General features: G+C 41.4%; 1 protein-coding gene across 1 annotated transcript; it reads left to right on the top strand.

Moving 5' to 3' along the window:
- The first annotated feature begins 1,106 nt into the window (after positions 1 to 1,106).
- On the top strand, positions 1,107 to 2,840 carry LOC106579016 (dexamethasone-induced Ras-related protein 1). Its single transcript, XM_014158415.2, has 2 exons — positions 1,107 to 1,536; positions 1,801 to 2,840. The coding sequence occupies exons 1-2, from the start codon at positions 1,263 to 1,265 to the stop codon at positions 2,325 to 2,327; spliced, it is 801 nt and encodes a 266-aa protein (XP_014013890.2). The 5' UTR covers positions 1,107 to 1,262; the 3' UTR covers positions 2,328 to 2,840.
- The last annotated feature ends 14,474 nt before the right edge of the window (positions 2,841 to 17,314 follow it).

The raw sequence follows: 17,314 nt of genomic DNA, 5'->3' as shown, positions 1-17,314 counted from the left end.
AATGGATATGCATTATGCAGCCACACATGAGGGAACCATCTCTAAATACTGCTTCTATGGCTAATAATCACACAAAGCATGTTTGCCAAGGCACATGTGTGGGTCATAACATGAGTGCCCCCTTGTGGTAGGCTTTGTAAATACACATGTTCTTCGTGCACAACAACACTTTTTTTTGACAGGCCTTGAATTAAGAACTATTCATTTATAGATACTTTAGAATTTATTGGGCATGAAGCGCAAAAATACTAATATAGGTACCATTGACTTGCATTGGATTTGTGCCACAAATGCTAATAAGCAGTTAGCATTTGAAACAGTGTCCAGGTAAACAAAAACAAAGCATGGATTGCTGTCATACCTTATCCATAGACTGCTTACAGGGTAGGAAACCAATATGTCCCTTTAACAAAACGTATTAGTGTTAGCTTAATAGTAATCAACTAAGTGCACTGTTGAATAATACAAGGCTACATTTTGTTACACTTGAATTAAATTAGTTCAGTGCAATGTCTAGAATGACAATTTCATTTCTACCTGTCTTGAATGTGCATGGACAGTTTTCCTTTTAATCAAACAAACGATCTGACACAGTTAAACAGTAAAAGGACAGATTGTGTAGGCCCACTGCTCTGACGCATAGGAATTGGCTGGTATGGAGAGGGTTATTTTGAGTCACAAGTCCTCACTTCCGTTCTGTAGATTTAGTATTACTAAAGTTGTCCAAGGTCCATCATCATTCCAAACAGAATGTCCCAGAGTAGTCTAAATGACGGAACTTGTGTAATTGATTAACAATGTAATATTGCACAAAGCGGGCATTACGCACAATATTACTAACAATAGATGAAGATAAAAATGCGGATGCCCAACTGTCAAAGTCGAGTCAATGCTTTGTTTATCTCCGTCTTCTCATGTGCTTTAAGCTACAATGCTTAGCTGTCCCAGTCCCCAAGATAGTTCGATGGTCAGCCGTTCTCAGTCTCAGACTGGAACTGACTGATGCATCAGTGGGCACCGATTACATTTTACGTTCTGCTCAATCGAGCACTGAGTACCGTGACGTCGGGAGAGGGAGGGCTCCGCTTTCACCTTAAATATCAGGCGCTCTCAGTAGTTCCGACAGACGCAACAGAGCACACTAAGAACTATGGAACGATAGCCTACTGTTGAATCCGACTTTGGCTGAATCTATCAAACGACACGAAGTGTCCGAACACATTTGACTCATTCTAGGCAACTATTTAGGCTACTTTATAATCATGATCAAGAAAATGTCTCCTTCAGAGAACGATTTCGATATCCCGGCAAAGAATTGCTGCAGGATGGTGATTTTGGGATCAACCAAGGTGGGCAAAACAGCCATCGTGTCCCGGTTTCTGAACGGAAGATTCGATGAGGACCAGTACACGCCGACCATCGAGGACTTTCACAGGAAACTGTATAGCATTAAGGGAGATGTATACCAACTGGACATATTGGATACCTCAGGCAACCACCCGTTCCCTGCAATGAGGAGACTATCCATACTGACAGGTAAATATTCCATATCTAGTTAATGCGACTCAAAGCGTGCATTTCCAATAGCAATCTGCAGTCGTGCATTTTTGTAGCCTCAAAGGGGGTATGCACTGTGAGCGCATTTTGCATTGGCTGCACAACGCGCCACAGGTGCCATTACGCATGTAAATATTGTAGCCTATGTCAATGTGTTTCTTAGAAGCTATGATACTATTTAGGCTACCAACCAGACTGATTTGATTTGATACTAAATGCGTTGCTCCTCTTGTTTCCCTTTAGGTGACGTCTTTATCCTGGTCTTCAGCTTAGACAACAGAGACTCTTTCCAGGAGGTGCAGAGGCTCAAGCAACAGATAATTGAGACCAAGTCGTGCTTGAAAAACAAGACCAAGGAGAACATTGACGTTCCTCTGGTTATCTGCGGAAACAAGGGCGACCGGGAGTTCTACCGAGAGGTGCAGAAGGAAGAGATTGAGCAGTTGGTGGCGGGAGACGAGCAGTGCGCATACTTTGAGATCTCAGCCAAGCGCAACACCAACGTGGATCAAATGTTCCAGACCCTATTCACCATGGCCAAGCTACCCAATGAGATGAGCCCGGACCTCCACCGTAAGGTCTCCGTGCAGTACTGCGACATGCTTCGCAGTAAGTCCCTGAAAAATAAGAACAAGAAGGACAATGGAGACGCCTACGGCATCGTGGCACCATTCGCCCGGCGCCCGAGCGTCCACAGTGATTTGATGTACATAAAGGAGAAGGCGATCGGCGGGCAGGGAAAGGATAAAGAGAGATGTACTATCAGTTAAGACTGAGATTAATCTTTTACATCTTGAAACCAAAAAGTTTGTGCTTCATTTGTGATGCACCTGACAGACGGGGCTTGGGCGCGCAAGGCTGCCCATGCCGCTTACCGTCGCTCCGTAGTGGGGACACTTGAGACAGCGATGCCGAGAGCCGATGTGCTCCGGGCGCAATGACACTGACTAGATTCAGGCACTCCGCACACGTGGAAGCGCATGTCCACGAGACTTTTAAGAATGTTACTTTGTTCTGTTAAGAGCCTTATGTGATGTGGCTTAAAATATTGTGATATTCTTCACAAATGCGTAAAATGTGTTGTTTTGACATCTGCCTTTACAGACAGGCGAGAAAAGAGACTCCTGGCGTGTACAATGTTGAGAATAGTTTTACATTTATAACAGATAATTAACTTGAATGTTGCAACCTGAAACATTTTATATTGTGAATTTATATTTTGTGTCAGTCAACTTTTGCAAAAAAAGAAAACAACTGAAAAAAATAAATACACATAATATGAATCTTCCGTTTCTTCATGTTTTTCTTCTCTTACACGTGTTTTGAAATGGCCCACACTTCATTCATCACTCCATACACCTAGTAGTAGGCCTAGAGATCCAGAGAAACTACTTAGGCTAAACATCAAAGCATGAATTAATGACATAAGCTGTAATAAGCAGTTTAGCATGAAAGACAATTGCTAGCCAAATGGTCCCCTACCACACCACATGTTTAGTGATTGATAAAGAATGTAGCCTAATTGATGTCAGAACTATAATTACCCAGTGATGGAACATACACTACATAGCCAAAAGTATGTGGACACCTGCTCGTCAAACAGCTCATTCCAAAATCATGGGCATTAATATGGAGTTGGTCCCCCCTTTGCTGCTATAACTGCATCCACTCTTCTGGGAAGGCTTTCCACTAGATGTTGGAACATTGCTGCAGGGACTTTCTTCCATTCAGCCACAAGAGCATTAGTGAGGTCAGGCACTAATGTTGGGCGATTTGGCCTGGCTCGCAGTCAGTGTTTCAATTCATTACGAAGGTGTTCGATGGGGTTGAGATCAGGGCTCTGTTCAGGCCAGTCAAGTTCTTCCACACTGATCTCGACACACCATTAATGTATAGACCTCGCTTTGTGCACAGGGGTATTTTTATGCTGAAACAGGAAAGGGTGTTCCCTAAACTGTTGCCACAAAGTTGGAAGCACAGAATTGTCTAGAATGTCATACAACATTCTAGAATGTCAAAATTTGACGAACTGACTTTTTGGAAAGGTGGCATCCTATGACGGTGCTACGTTGAAAGTCACTGAGCTCTTCAGTAAGGCCATTCTACTGCCAATGTTTGTCTTTGGAGATTGTATGGCGGTGTGCTCGATTTTATACACCTGTCAGCAACGGGTGTGGCTGAAAAAGCCAAATCCACTCATTTGAAGGGGTGTCCACACCTGTTTTTGTGTATTTAAAGGGACATGCACAATCTCAGCTTTTTCACCTTTTGCACCATTGTTTTTTCTAGGCCTACATACTACAATAAATATATATTTTTAGGCCTACATACTACAATAAATATATATTTTTAGGCCTACATACTACAATAAATATATATTTTTTAAAGACTTCTGAGTTCAAACATTGCAGTGTGCAGATGTCTCTCTCCTTGGTGCCGGACACAAATGTGTGAAATTTCACACAATAAAGAATGGAAATAATGTATAGCCTAGAACAGGGCTATTCAACTCTTACCCAGCGAGGTCCGGAGCCTGCTGGCCCTTTTCTACCTGAGCAGCACCCACCTGGTGTCCCAGGTCTAAACCAGTACCTTATTAGAGGGGAACAATGAAAAAAAAGAGTGGAACTGGCTTCAAGGTCCAGAGTTGAATTTTAGGGTCCTAGGCCTACATGCCTCTGGCCACACCATGGCACAGAAAACATAACAGTTGGTACATGTCATCTATAAAAGAACAGAAAACAAGACTCTCCTACCAGACTAAAACACATACTGTAGTCCTGTTCTAAACCAACATCCAACCAGAAACATTTCAACACATCAAATTCAGCCTGATTCTGTGTATCCTGTAAATTCATACACAAGAACAGTGACATGTCTTGATTATCCTACGAAGACTGGGACATGATCTTCTATAACCGTTCCAACAAAATAATCCCCCTGCTTTCTGTAACGTTCTGTTCGTCTCTCTGGTTTAATAGCTGAAATGCATTATTACGACGCCGATTAATATGCACAGTTCTCGCTTGGCAGGTGACTGCTTTGTGTTTGCCAATATTATTTAGCGCTTTATGACGCCTTATCGTAGGACACAAGCAGGTTGTACTATTGGCCAGCTGCCTAGAACCAATATAGGCCATGTACCATCCTGTATTAAATAGATCTTACTGAAATTTTCCAAAGACCACAGTGTCCCAAAATGTAACATTACAACATGAACAATTCCGGGACGAAATTCACAGCCCCCACCCCCATTTGTAGAGAAATGACACAAGGCACCAGTGTCACATTGTAAATATGGATGGGTGTGAATTCCAGGCACTGCGCATACAGTACAGCACCTGAACAATAAAGATACTTCAATGGGCTAGGCCTGTCTAGGAATTTGCTTTAGTATGTCTATCAATCATTGTTATCAGCGAATACTTCACATAGCATTCATGACTGAGGAGAAAGAAAAATATTCCTACAATGAGAATGTTTATTTCTACAATATGTCATAAATACAACCGTACAATCTGCAAAATATATACTATTTAGCACCTCTTATCAGCTGTTATTGATGATAATTCTGTTCTCTAACTGCCCTATATTACAGTGGTTCCCAACTCCTCCAGGTCCCCAACAGCACACGTTTTTGTTGTAGCCCCAGATAAAAACACCTGAATCAACTCACTGAGGGCTTGATGATTAGTTGACAAGTTGAATCAGGTGTGCTGGTCCGGGGCTGCAACAAAAGTGTGTAATGTTGAGGATACTGGAGGACTGGAGTTGGGAAACACAGCTCATAACACAGTCAGTGTGTAACTAAATTGAAATTCACTGAATGATGAACACATTTGGCATCATAAGCTCAGTCTTTTGTAGCTGATTCTGTGTATCCTGTAAATTATATTGGCAAACACAAAGCAGTCACCTGCCAAGTGAGAACTGTGCATATTAATCAGCGTCGTAATAATGCATTTCAGCTATTAAACCAGAGAGACGAACAGAACGTTACCGAAAGCAGGGGGATTATTTTGTTGGAACGGTTATAGAAGATCATGTCCCAGTCTTCGTAGGATAATCAAGACATGTCACTGTTCTTGTGTATGAATTTACAGGATACACAGAATCAGGCTGAAAAAAGGCTGAGCTTGTTAACTAGACTGAACGCTGCATGTACCACTATTTCACTTGAAGTTTAACAACAGTGAAACCTAGTGAAATCAGTTTGCATGACATGCTTCGCCTTTGCAGTTCAGCCCTGATAATCCATTCACCATAATGTTGTCCCCATCCCTCTATGATTTGGAAGAGTCAAACACACAGAGGCCCTTGTATTTTTGTAGGAGCTGTGTCGTGGTGTACACCAGAGGAGGCTGGTGGGAGGAGCTATAGGAGGACGGGCTCATTGTAATGGCTGGAATGGAATCAGTTGAATGATATCAAACATATGGAAACCACGTTTGACTCCGTTCCATTTATACCATTCCAGCCATTACAATAAGGGTGTCCTCCTATAGCTCCTCCCACCAGCCTCCACTGGTGTCTACCTGCTCTCTCATGGTCCTCAGCTGCTCCTGCTGCTGCCGGGGGACTGGATATTTCAGTAAGACTTTAGGCAAAATTATGAAGTGTTATTGGCTGAAAGATGTAGCTCTGGTCCAGGGCGCTACGTGCGGCTTGCAAATGCTGAGCCCAGCCTTCCTCCATCATCACCAAGCCGCCTGTAGCTTAACATTAGCATCATGGCAGCAACACTAGCTGGATCCTATCCACAATAAGACTTCCAGTTTTTGGATTTAAAAGTCTGTGGGAAAACGCTGTGTGTTAAAACAATGTAACAGAAACTCGTATAACTACATGGGGGAAAAATCTAAACTAAAAGAGAATTACTACTTTATACAAGATAAAGAATATTATAAGGTGGAGCACATTGACAAATGGTTGGAGCTTAAGTAAATTAATGTCAAGAACATAATAATAGCCTACTGGTAAAAAAATATAGAAATGTAAAACTAAATCATTATTTAGATTGTATGATTCTTGTTTATTAACTGGTGCTATTGTTCAAGGATGGAATTTTGAAATGTAATGTTTAAGAAAAGTCTTAATATATTCTTGTTGTATTGCACAAACAAATTGCACTGTACAGGAAAAATGATTGATTTTGTGTCCATAAAACCAGGGTCCAATCTAGAGTACTGGTTTCTCTGTTGTCAAGGGCGTTTATTTTGGTATTGTACCTGACCTGTATGTTTGTGGACTTGCCTATTAAATAACGCATCTTGGACATCTCTGCTCTCCTGCGCTTGACTCCTTCACCCACCTCTAAACACAAGCTCGTCACAGTACCTCAAAAACGATTAATTGTGCTGATGTAAAAGTGGGGTGAGCAGTACTCAGTAGGGTCTGTAGAATGTTTATGGTGTCATTTCATGGGGCTCTGAATAATACGGAGTGTTGCTGGCCTTTTACTCAACCTATTCCATTGGCCACAATGCGATTCACTGTATATGGAATACATATTGGCTTATGGAGCAAAAACTATTCTAGGTGCCACAGTAAAAGTATTTGAGGGAATACTAAGTAGCGTCTGTACAATCCATATATGTTGTCGATTTGATTTCATGGGACACTGAATAATACGGAGTGTTGCTGGACTTTTAAAGTGGGTTACCTGGTCACTATAGAGTACAAATATAGCACTGTACTGGAAAAATGATTGTGAGTCCATACGACCCACTAGAGTCCCTAGAATACAAAACAGTTGAGTTTGAACAAAAAGTTACAGTACCAGTCAAAAGTTTGGACACACCTACTCATTCCAGGGTTTTTATTTATTTGTACTATTATTGTACATTGTAGAATACATCAACACTATGAAATAACACATATAGTAATCAAATCAAAATATATTTTATATTCTTCTAAGTAGCCACCCTTTGCCTTAATGACAGCTTTGCATACTCTTGGCATTCTCTCAACCAGCTTCATGGGGTAGTCACCTGGAATGCATTTCAATTAACAGGTGTGACTTTTTAATTTGTTGAATTTCTTTCCTTCTTAATGTGTTTAAGCCAATCAGTTGTGTTTTGACAAGGTAGGGGTGGTATACAAAATATAGCCCTATTTGGTAAAACACCAAGTCCATATTATGGCAAGAACAGCTCAAATAAGCAATGACAGTCCATTACTTTGAGACATGAAGGTCAGTCAATCAGCACATTTTCAAGAACCTTTGAAAGTTTCTTCAAGTGCAGTTGCAAAAAACATCAAGGGCTATGATGGAACTGGGTCTCATGAGGACCGCCACAGGAAAGGAAGACCCAGAGTTATCTCTGCTGCAGAGGATATGTTCATTAGAGTTACCAGCATCAGAAATTGCAGCCCAAATAAATGCTTCAGAGTTCAAGTAACAAACATCTCAACATCAACTGTTCAGAGGAGACTGCGTGAATCAGGCCTTCATGGTCGAATTGCTGCAAAGAAACCACTACTAAAGGACACCAATAATAAGAAGAGACTTGGTTGGGCCAAGAAACATGAGCAATAGACATTAAGAAATCTGTCCTTTGGTCTGATGACTCCAAATTTGAGACATTTGGTTCCACCCGCCGTGCCTGAACGGATGATCTCAGCATGTGTGATTGCCACCGTGAAACATGGAGGAGGAGGTGTGATAGTGTGGGGGTGCTTTTCTCGTGACACTGTCAGTGATATATTTAGAATTCAAAGCACACTTAACCAGCATGGCTACCACAGCATTCTGCAGCAATACGCCATCCCATCTGGTTTGCACTTATTTTTTTATTACATTTTTATTTCACCATCATTTAACTAGGCAAGTCAGTTAAGAACAATTTCTTATTTACAATGACAGCCTACCCTGTGGCAAACCCTAACCCGGACAACGCTGGGCCAATAGTGCGCCGCCCTATGGGACTCCCAATCCCAGGCGGTTGTGATACAGCCTGGAATCGAACCAGGGTCTGTAGTGACGCCTCTAGCACTGAGATGAAGTGCCTTAGACCGCTGAGTGGCTTAGTGGGACTATCATTTGTTTTTCAACAGGACAATGGCCCAACACACCTCCAGGCTGTGAAAGGGCTATTTGACCAAGAAGGAAAGTGATGGAGTGCTGCATCAGATGACCTGACCCCACAATCACCAAACCTCAACCCAATTGAAATGGTTTGGGATGAGTTGGACCGCAGAGTGAAGGAAAAGCAGCCAACAAGTGCTCAGCATATGTGGGAACTCCTTCAAGACTGCTGGAAAAGCATTCCAGGTGAAGCTGGTTGAGAGAATGCCAAGAGTGTGCACAGCTGCCATCAAGGCAAAGGGTTTTTACTTTTAAGAATCTAAAATCTAAAATATATTTTTATTTGTTTTACACTTGGTTACTACCGTAATTTCCGGACTATAAGCCACTACTTTTTTCCCACGCTTTGAACCTCGCGGCTTAAACAATGATGCGGCTAATATATGGATTTTTCCCGCTTTCAAAAAATAAAAATAAATAAAAAACACATTCTGTGACGTGCTCAGTTTTTTGGCAGCATGAAGCTTTCATTAGACCAATGAAATTGCCGAACGGGTTAAGGTCAAACAACTTTTTTGTTTACTGTTTAGATTAAATCGAGCGCGCTCATCATTCTGATTACGGTAGTCATTTTGTCACCCTCATCATGGCAAAGACACGGAGAAATGCATATGATGCAGCTTTCAAGTTGAAGGCGATTGATCTGGCTGTTGGAAAAGGAAATAGAGCTGCTGCACGGGAGCTTGGTCTGGAGCAATGACTTTCTTGGTAGGCTACTGTTTACTGCTAATTTTTAATTTTTTGTTACAAGCCGTGTTTCGTTAAAGCCTATTTATTTTTGTTACAAGCCGTGTTTCGTTAAAGCCTATTTATTTTTGTTACAAGCCGTGTTTCGTTAAAGCCTATTTATTTTTGTTACAAGCCGTGTTTCGTTAAAGCCTGTGTAAAGGTAATTTGTTTCAATGTACCGGTAGGCACCTGCGGCTTATAGACATGTGCGGCTTATTTATGTTCAAAATAAAAATAAATAAAAAATTCAGTGGGTGCGGCTTATATTCAGATGCGCTTAATAGTCCGGAATTCACGGTACATGAGGAGTTTGTCTACTAAGTGCTCTGCTAAATGTATCAATGTAATAAAATGGACATTAGATTAGATTGGAATAGCGTGTCCTGCAAATTGAGTATCTGCTTTGCAATTATGTGTTGTTTCATAGTTTTGACAATGTAGAAAATGGTCAAAATAAATAAAAACCCTTGAATGACTGGGTATATCCAAACTTTTGACTGGTACTGTATATAAAGTAATATTGGAATGCAAAATGTAATACATTTCAACTCTAATTTTGAAATGTTACAGCTGGCTTCTTTTTTTTAAGCCAATAACAATGTGTGTGAGGTTTATGCTTTTGTTTCAAAGTAGATTTGTTTAAGACTACCAAGAAACATGTTGTGATGTAACAGGGTCTAAATTACCCTTAAGCACATTGCAGCACAGTTACAGCAACTGATTTGGATCAGGAGGTCAGCGTAGAGACCTCATGCTTCAAATAACATTGTGCTTGTTGTTTGGAGAGTCAATTGAAGAAGGCCTACAGTTGTTTGGATGATCCTATTAAATAAAAATGAAGTGCCTCATTTGGATGGGCCATGTCGGGTCGCCCAATGATAGGGGGTGGTGTCTGTGCAAGGCTACATGGCATTTGGACCTAGGTCCACTGGTCCCATAAATAAAGGGCCTAACATACCGGTATACTCTTACTGGCACAGTGATTTCAATTAGAGATGTTCATTTTATTTGGGTTGAAATAATATGTTTCTATTTGGTATTTACACTGAACGAAAATATAAACACAACATGTAAAGTGATGATCCCATGTTTCATGAGCTAAAGAAAAATCCCCAGAAACTTTCCATACACACAAAAAGTGTATTTCTCTCAAATTTTGTTCACAAATTTGTTTACATCTCTGTTAGTGAGCATTTCTCCTTTGCCAAGATAATCCATCAACCTGACAGGTGTGGCATATCAAGAAGCTGATTAAACAACAAGATCCTTACACAGGTGCACCTTGTGCTGGGGACATTAAAAGGTCACTTTAAAATGTGCAGTTTTGTCACACAACACAATGCCACAGATGTCTCAAGTTTTAAAGGAGTGTGCAATTGGCATGCTGACTGCAGGAATGTCCACCAGAGCTGTTGCCAGAGAATTTGATGTTAATTTCTCTACCATACACTGCCTCCATTGTCGTTTCAGAGAATTTGGCAGTACGTCCAACTGTATAAATCCCATTTAATTATGAATCCCATTTAATTTAATGATATATTTGTAACTTTCTGAAATGACTGTCCCATTGACTAGTTACTGTGTTAGCTAATATCTACATTACAGCCTTAATATGCATTGGCATGTCGTGACAAGCCACAATTGAATCACATTTACCAAATGACAATCATAATGTAATGGGCTTTTTCAGTGAACAATGGTACATTACCAGATAAAATGGATGTGTGTTCGATTAGCAGAGGTCTATAACTTGTGATGTTAGTGGTTCCAAGACCTAGTTGAAACTTCTCTCGTTTCAATATGACACTGCTGACCACTAGCATCATACCAATGACATAACTCTGTCCTGGGGGGAGTTTTGTCTCATAATGTATCATGTTCAGCAGAGGGAGTTTCTTACTGTAGGTGCAAAATATTTACAACTACTGTATTATGCGTATGGTATATATGTCTATTGATATATGTCTGGCCTAAAAACAAGCATGGAACATTCCATTCACTCACTAGCATCATATCCGGTTAGAGACAACAGTCAATTACAAATTATTTTTCTGCAACATTGCAATATCCATTTTAGGGGCATGGTCTCCAAATGCAGGTGTCCTATTGCTCTAAACCTGACTTTGGTTAAACAGTAAACAGGAAGAGGGAGGGGCCAATTCTGCTGATGTGTAAGTGGCTGTGTGCAGGATAGTGTTTGATCTATTTGGTTACATTCCAAGAAATGGCCATTGAAATACCACCTCCCCCTAATTGGGGAATCACATGAGTAGAAGAACCTTTGGTCAGGACATCCATGAACGAGCAACTTGGAGCTGTTATTATGTTGACATCCCCTCACACATGGCTGCATGAACAAACACACGCACACACACACACACGTACACACACACACACACACACACACACACACACACACACACACACACACACACACACACACACACACACACACACACACACACACACAATACAGACAGAGTGTTACAGGCATACACACACCCACAGGTGGGGGCTGTGTATGAGTAGGCCTGTATTGAACAAGGTGCTCCTAAATGACTTTATCAGTACCTACACTATATATACAAGAGTATGTGGACACCCCTTCAAATTAGTGGATTCGGCTATTTCAGCCACAGTGGAAAACCTTCCCAGAAGAGTGGAGGCTGTTATAGCAGCAAAGGGGGGACCAACTTCATATTAATGCCCATGATTTTGGAATGAGATGTTCGACGAGCAGGTGTCCACATACTTTTGCTCATGTAGTGTATCGTTCTCCTTCAAGAGGTGAAAAAGTCAAACTTAAACTTTTTGCACTTGCATTCAATTTTCACTTAAGTCACAGATCCACAACAAAAATCGCTTTCCTCGACACGTACGCATCTTTCTTGTCTTTGGATATAAAATATTCTGATGGAATCATCCTTATTTTTATTGGGTGGTTTTCATCACCCTCTCTGAACCTGCTTTGGGGCTAGAAGCTGGCCGTAAACAAACAAGAGATAAATTCAATTACAGATGATATCAGCTCAAAGCGTTCCGGTTGGGTTTGATGCCCAGTCTTCCTAAACCCATGCAAATTGCTCCAACCCCATGACAAACACCCTGTCAGGGCTTGTGACTCTGTCAGGCCCTGATATCTGTGCTTAGTATCAGCCTTAATCATTTCCTTGTGTTTTTTTGTGTTCTGATGATCTTTGTCTGGTCAGTTGTCTGACATGACACAAGATTTTAGATGGCATGTTTTCATTTATGTTTGAATCAATATATACATGACTAGTTAACCTCTGAGGTTTGGGTGTCTGTTGTTTGTGTGATAGTGCATTTGTGAGTGATAGATCCTGCTCCATCATATCACTTTGATTTCTAACTCGGTATAAGTCACTTTGATTTCTTTTAGTTAGGCCTAGTCACATTTTCCTGGAAATGTGTGGACATTGGCCAAATGAATGAAACCCAATTTTACTGATGGCCTCAATTTGACAGGAAGTGGCCTCAAAATGCTTTGTTACTATATCATGTGTCCAACCCCCGATTATAGATCTCCTTGGTTGCTAGTTCGAATCCCCGACTCGAGTCAACTAGGTGAAATCTGTCAATCTGCCTTTGATCTAGGCACGTAACCCTAATTGCTCCAGAAGTGGGATATGCAAAAACTTCATTTCCATTTCACACCACACACTTGTACGTGTGAAACAGGACAAATACAAGCACCAGTGGAGGACAGCTCATAATAATGTCTGGAATGGAATCAATGGAATGGTATCAACCTCATGGAAACCACATGTTTGATGCCATTCCATTGACTCCATTCCAGACATTATTATGAGCTGTCCTTCCCTCAGCAGCCTCCACTGACAAGAGGGTTGCTATGATCCATTCACATGTATAGGTGATAATGAGTGTGTTCATGAAAATGATCCTATGATCTTCCTTGCTCCTGAGTTAACATAAGTACCTAAGTCGTTACAGAAGTAGCCTGAGTGAGTGTGCAGTGGAAGTGCGTAATGACGCCAGGCCTTTGCTGGGAGAGCAGGACCTTTGCACAAATTACCCCTCCATTAGATACACCACATGACCAAAAGTATGTGGACACTTGCTCGTCAATCATCTCATTCCAAAATCATGGGCATTATTTTGGAGTTGGTCCCCCCTTTGCTGCTATAACAGCCTCCAGTCTTCTGGGAAGGTTTTCCACTAGATGTTGGAACATTGCTGTGGGGGCTTCCATTCAGCCACAAGAGCAGTCGGGCACTGATGTTGGGCGATTAGGCCTGGCTTGCAGTCAGCATTCCAGTTCATCCCAAAGGGGTTTGATGGGGTTGAGGTCAGGGCTCTGTGCAGGTCAGTCAAGTTCTTCCACAACAATCTCAACAAACCATTTCTGTATGGACCTCGCTTTGTGCACGGGGGCATTGTCATGCTGAAACAGGAAAGGGCCTTCCCCAAACTGTTGCCACAAAGTTGGAAGCACAGGATTGTCTAGAATGTAATTGTATGCTGTAGCGTTAAGATTTCCTTTCACTGAAACTAAGGGGCCTAAACCAAACCATGAAAAGTAGCCCAGACCATTATTCCTCCTCAACCAAACTTTACAGTTGGCACAATGCATTCGGCTGGTAGCGTTGTCCTGGCATCCGCCAAACCCAGATTAGTCCTTCAGACTGCCAGATGGTGAAGAGTGATTCATTACTCCAGAGAACGCGTTTCCACTGCTCCAGAGTCCAATGGCGGCGAGCTTTACATCACTCCAGCCAATGTTTGGCATTGCGAATGGTGATCTTAGGCTTGTGTGCGGCTGCTCGGCCATGGAAACCCATTTCATGAAGCTCCCGACGAACAGTTGTTGTGCTGACATTGCTTCCAGAGGCAGTTTGGAACTCGGTAGTGAATGTCACCAACCGAGGACAGAACATTTTTACTCAGTGGTTGCTTTCTCCGCATGTGTTTCTTTACCTCTACTTTACGCACACATTTTTGTGGTCTCCGTCCCTTCACATTTCTCACTGTCAATCGTGAATGATAATTCTTCAACTTTTTCCAGTGAAACGTCCATGCAGCATCTGCTTACCAGCCGTTTGACCTCAATCAGTTTCACGGGGATATGCATTTAGATCTTATTGAGTTATACGGTGTTGTTTTGATGTAGCCTACAGTGATGTTGAATGATATACAGTGAGCGAATTTCAGATGGTGTTAACAAACTGTAGCATAGCCGACCTGACAATTCTTTACCTAGTGGCGCATGCTATGGAGTTTTGGCCATATAAGAGAAAAATGCAGGGGTGTTTTTGTCTTATCAAAAAATAGAATTTTATTTGTCACATGCGCTGAATATAACAGGTGTAGACCTCACCATGAAATACTTACTTACAAGCCCTTAATTAACCAATAATGCAGTTAAGAAAATAGAGTTAAGAAAATATTTACAAAATAAACTAAAGTAAAATTTACAAAATAAACTAAAGTAAAAGTCAAGGTAAATTGTACATGTAGGTAGGGGTAAAGTGACTATGCATAGATAATAAACAGCAAGTAGCAGCCGTGTAAAAACACATTTGGGGGGGTTCAATGCAAATAGTCCAGGTGGCCATTTGATTAACTGTTCAGCAGTCTTATGGCTTGGGGGTAGAAGCTGTTAAGTAACGTTATAGTAACGACTATGCTATTATATTCAGTTCTGTTATCTAGAATGTTATCATTATGTGATCTTGCAGACATTGATTCAGTTTTGATCTAACGTTATTAAACCAGCACCATTCTCCAGAAGAGTAGAGCAGAGACTGCATAAATTAGAGAATAAACACATGCACAAAATGTGATCCATCCCCACATGCCAGAAGCTTCGGGACCTTTCAAATTTGAGGACATTTGGATCCAAAGCCACATCCTTATTAAAATGCCATTGTCGTACTTGTTTTAAGAAAGTCAGAAGAGAACAAGTTTGACCAAATCATTTTTCTTAGTAATTGGGCGTAGGAGGAGTGGGGGGGGCTGTTCAGAGAAGTCCAAGCTTTTTCTTCTAAAGGGTACAGTAATGTACGGACTGCCTGCATCATTTACAGAAGCTCTATTGTCAAACCTTTCAATGGCGAGCATCCTTCGAAGTGGTAGAGTTCGTTTAATGCCTTCTCTTTACAGTAAAAGCGTTTGCCAATGCCATTGCTGATGACTGCTAGAGTGGGCATAAAGAACACCTGAAAATCTATGGCACTAGTAGGTCACAGACTCCCCAGATGAAAACATCAACATCCTGGCACTTTGGAACATCCTGTGAGCTGACACAACGTGTTTCAGTAAATGGCTTCCTCACACAAACTTCGCATGCCTCAGTGTGTTTACCTAGCCAAGTAGCCATGTTTCTACTGTAACGTACACCCTTCATAAGGTATTTGCTGTTAATAATGAACAATTAATGACTTACCGCTTGGTTATGGTTGTCCTCCCTAGGCACGAGGCGGATGTTTTTATGGGTCAACGGTTTCTTATACAGTTGAAGTCAGAAGTTTACATACACTTAAGTTGGAGTCACTAAAACTCGTTTTTCAACCACTCCACAAATTTCTTGTTAACAAACTATAGTTTTGGTAAATTGGTTAGGACATCTACTTTGTGCATGACACAAGTAATTTTTCCAACAATTGTTTACAGACAGATTATTTCACTGATAATTCACTGTATCACAATTCCAGTGGGTCAGAAGTTAAAATTCACTAAATTGACTGTGCCTTTAAACAGCTTGGAAAATTCCAGAAAATTATGTCATGGCTTTAGAAGCTTCTGATAGGCTAATTGACAACATTTGAGTCAATTGGAGGTGTACCTGTGGATGTATTTCAAGGCCTACCTTCAAACTCAGTGCCTTTTTGCTTGACATCATGGGAAAATCAAAAGAAATCAGCCAAGACCTCAGAAAAAAGATGTAGACCTCCACAAGTCTGGTTCATCCTTGGGAGCAATTTCCAAACACATGAAGGTACCACGTTCATCTGTACAAACACCTTCCTGAGCCGTCATACTGCTCAGGAAGGAGACGCGTTCTGTTTCCTGGAGACGAACGTACTTTGGTGCGAAAAGTGCAAATGAATCCCTGTCACGCCCTGACCTTAGAGATCCCTTTTATTCTCCTTTTGGTTAGGTCAGGGTGCGACTAGGCAGCTGTCTATCGTTGTCTCTGATTGGGGATCATACTTAGGCAGCCTTTTTTCCCACCTTAGTTTGTGGGATCTTGTTTTTGCATAGGTGATGTGTTGCCTGCAGAACTTTACGTTCGTGTTTGTATTTTGTTGTTTTTGTTGGTGTTCATTTTAAATAAAGTAAAATGTTCGTCTACCACGCTGCACCTTGGTCCAATCTTTGCGACGAGCGTAAAAATCCCAGAACAACAGCAAAGGACCTTCTGAAGATGCTGGAGGAAACAGGTACAAAAGTATCTATATCCACAGTAAAACGAGTCCTATATCTACATAACCTGAAAGGCCGCTAAGCAAGGAAGAAGCCACTGCTCCAAAACTGCCATAAAAAAGCCAGACTATGGTTTGCAACTGCACATGGGGACAAATATCATACTTTTTGGAGAAATGTCCTCTGGCCTGATGAAACAAAAATCGAACTGTTTGGCCATAATAACCATCGTTATGTTTGGAGGAAAAAGGGGGAGGCTTGCAAGCCGAAGAACACCATCCCAACCGTGAAGCACGGGTGTGGCAGCATCATGTTGTGGGGGTGCTTTGCTGCAGGAGGAACTGGTGCACTTCACAAAATAGATGGCTTCATGAGGATGGAAAATTATGTGGATATATTGAAGCAACATCTCAAAACATCAGTCAGGAAGTTAAAGCTTGGTCGCAAATGGGTCTTCCAAATGGACAATGACCCCAAGCATACTTCCAAAGTTGTGGCAAAATGGCTTAAGGACAACAAAGTCAAGGTATTGGAGTG

The sequence above is a fragment of the Salmo salar genome, chromosome ssa19 (genome assembly GCF_905237065.1).
Source record: "Salmo salar chromosome ssa19, Ssal_v3.1, whole genome shotgun sequence".
NCBI classification, from domain to species: Eukaryota; Metazoa; Chordata; class Actinopteri; order Salmoniformes; family Salmonidae; genus Salmo; species Salmo salar.
This window is presented reverse-complemented; position numbering and strand designations above follow the sequence as displayed.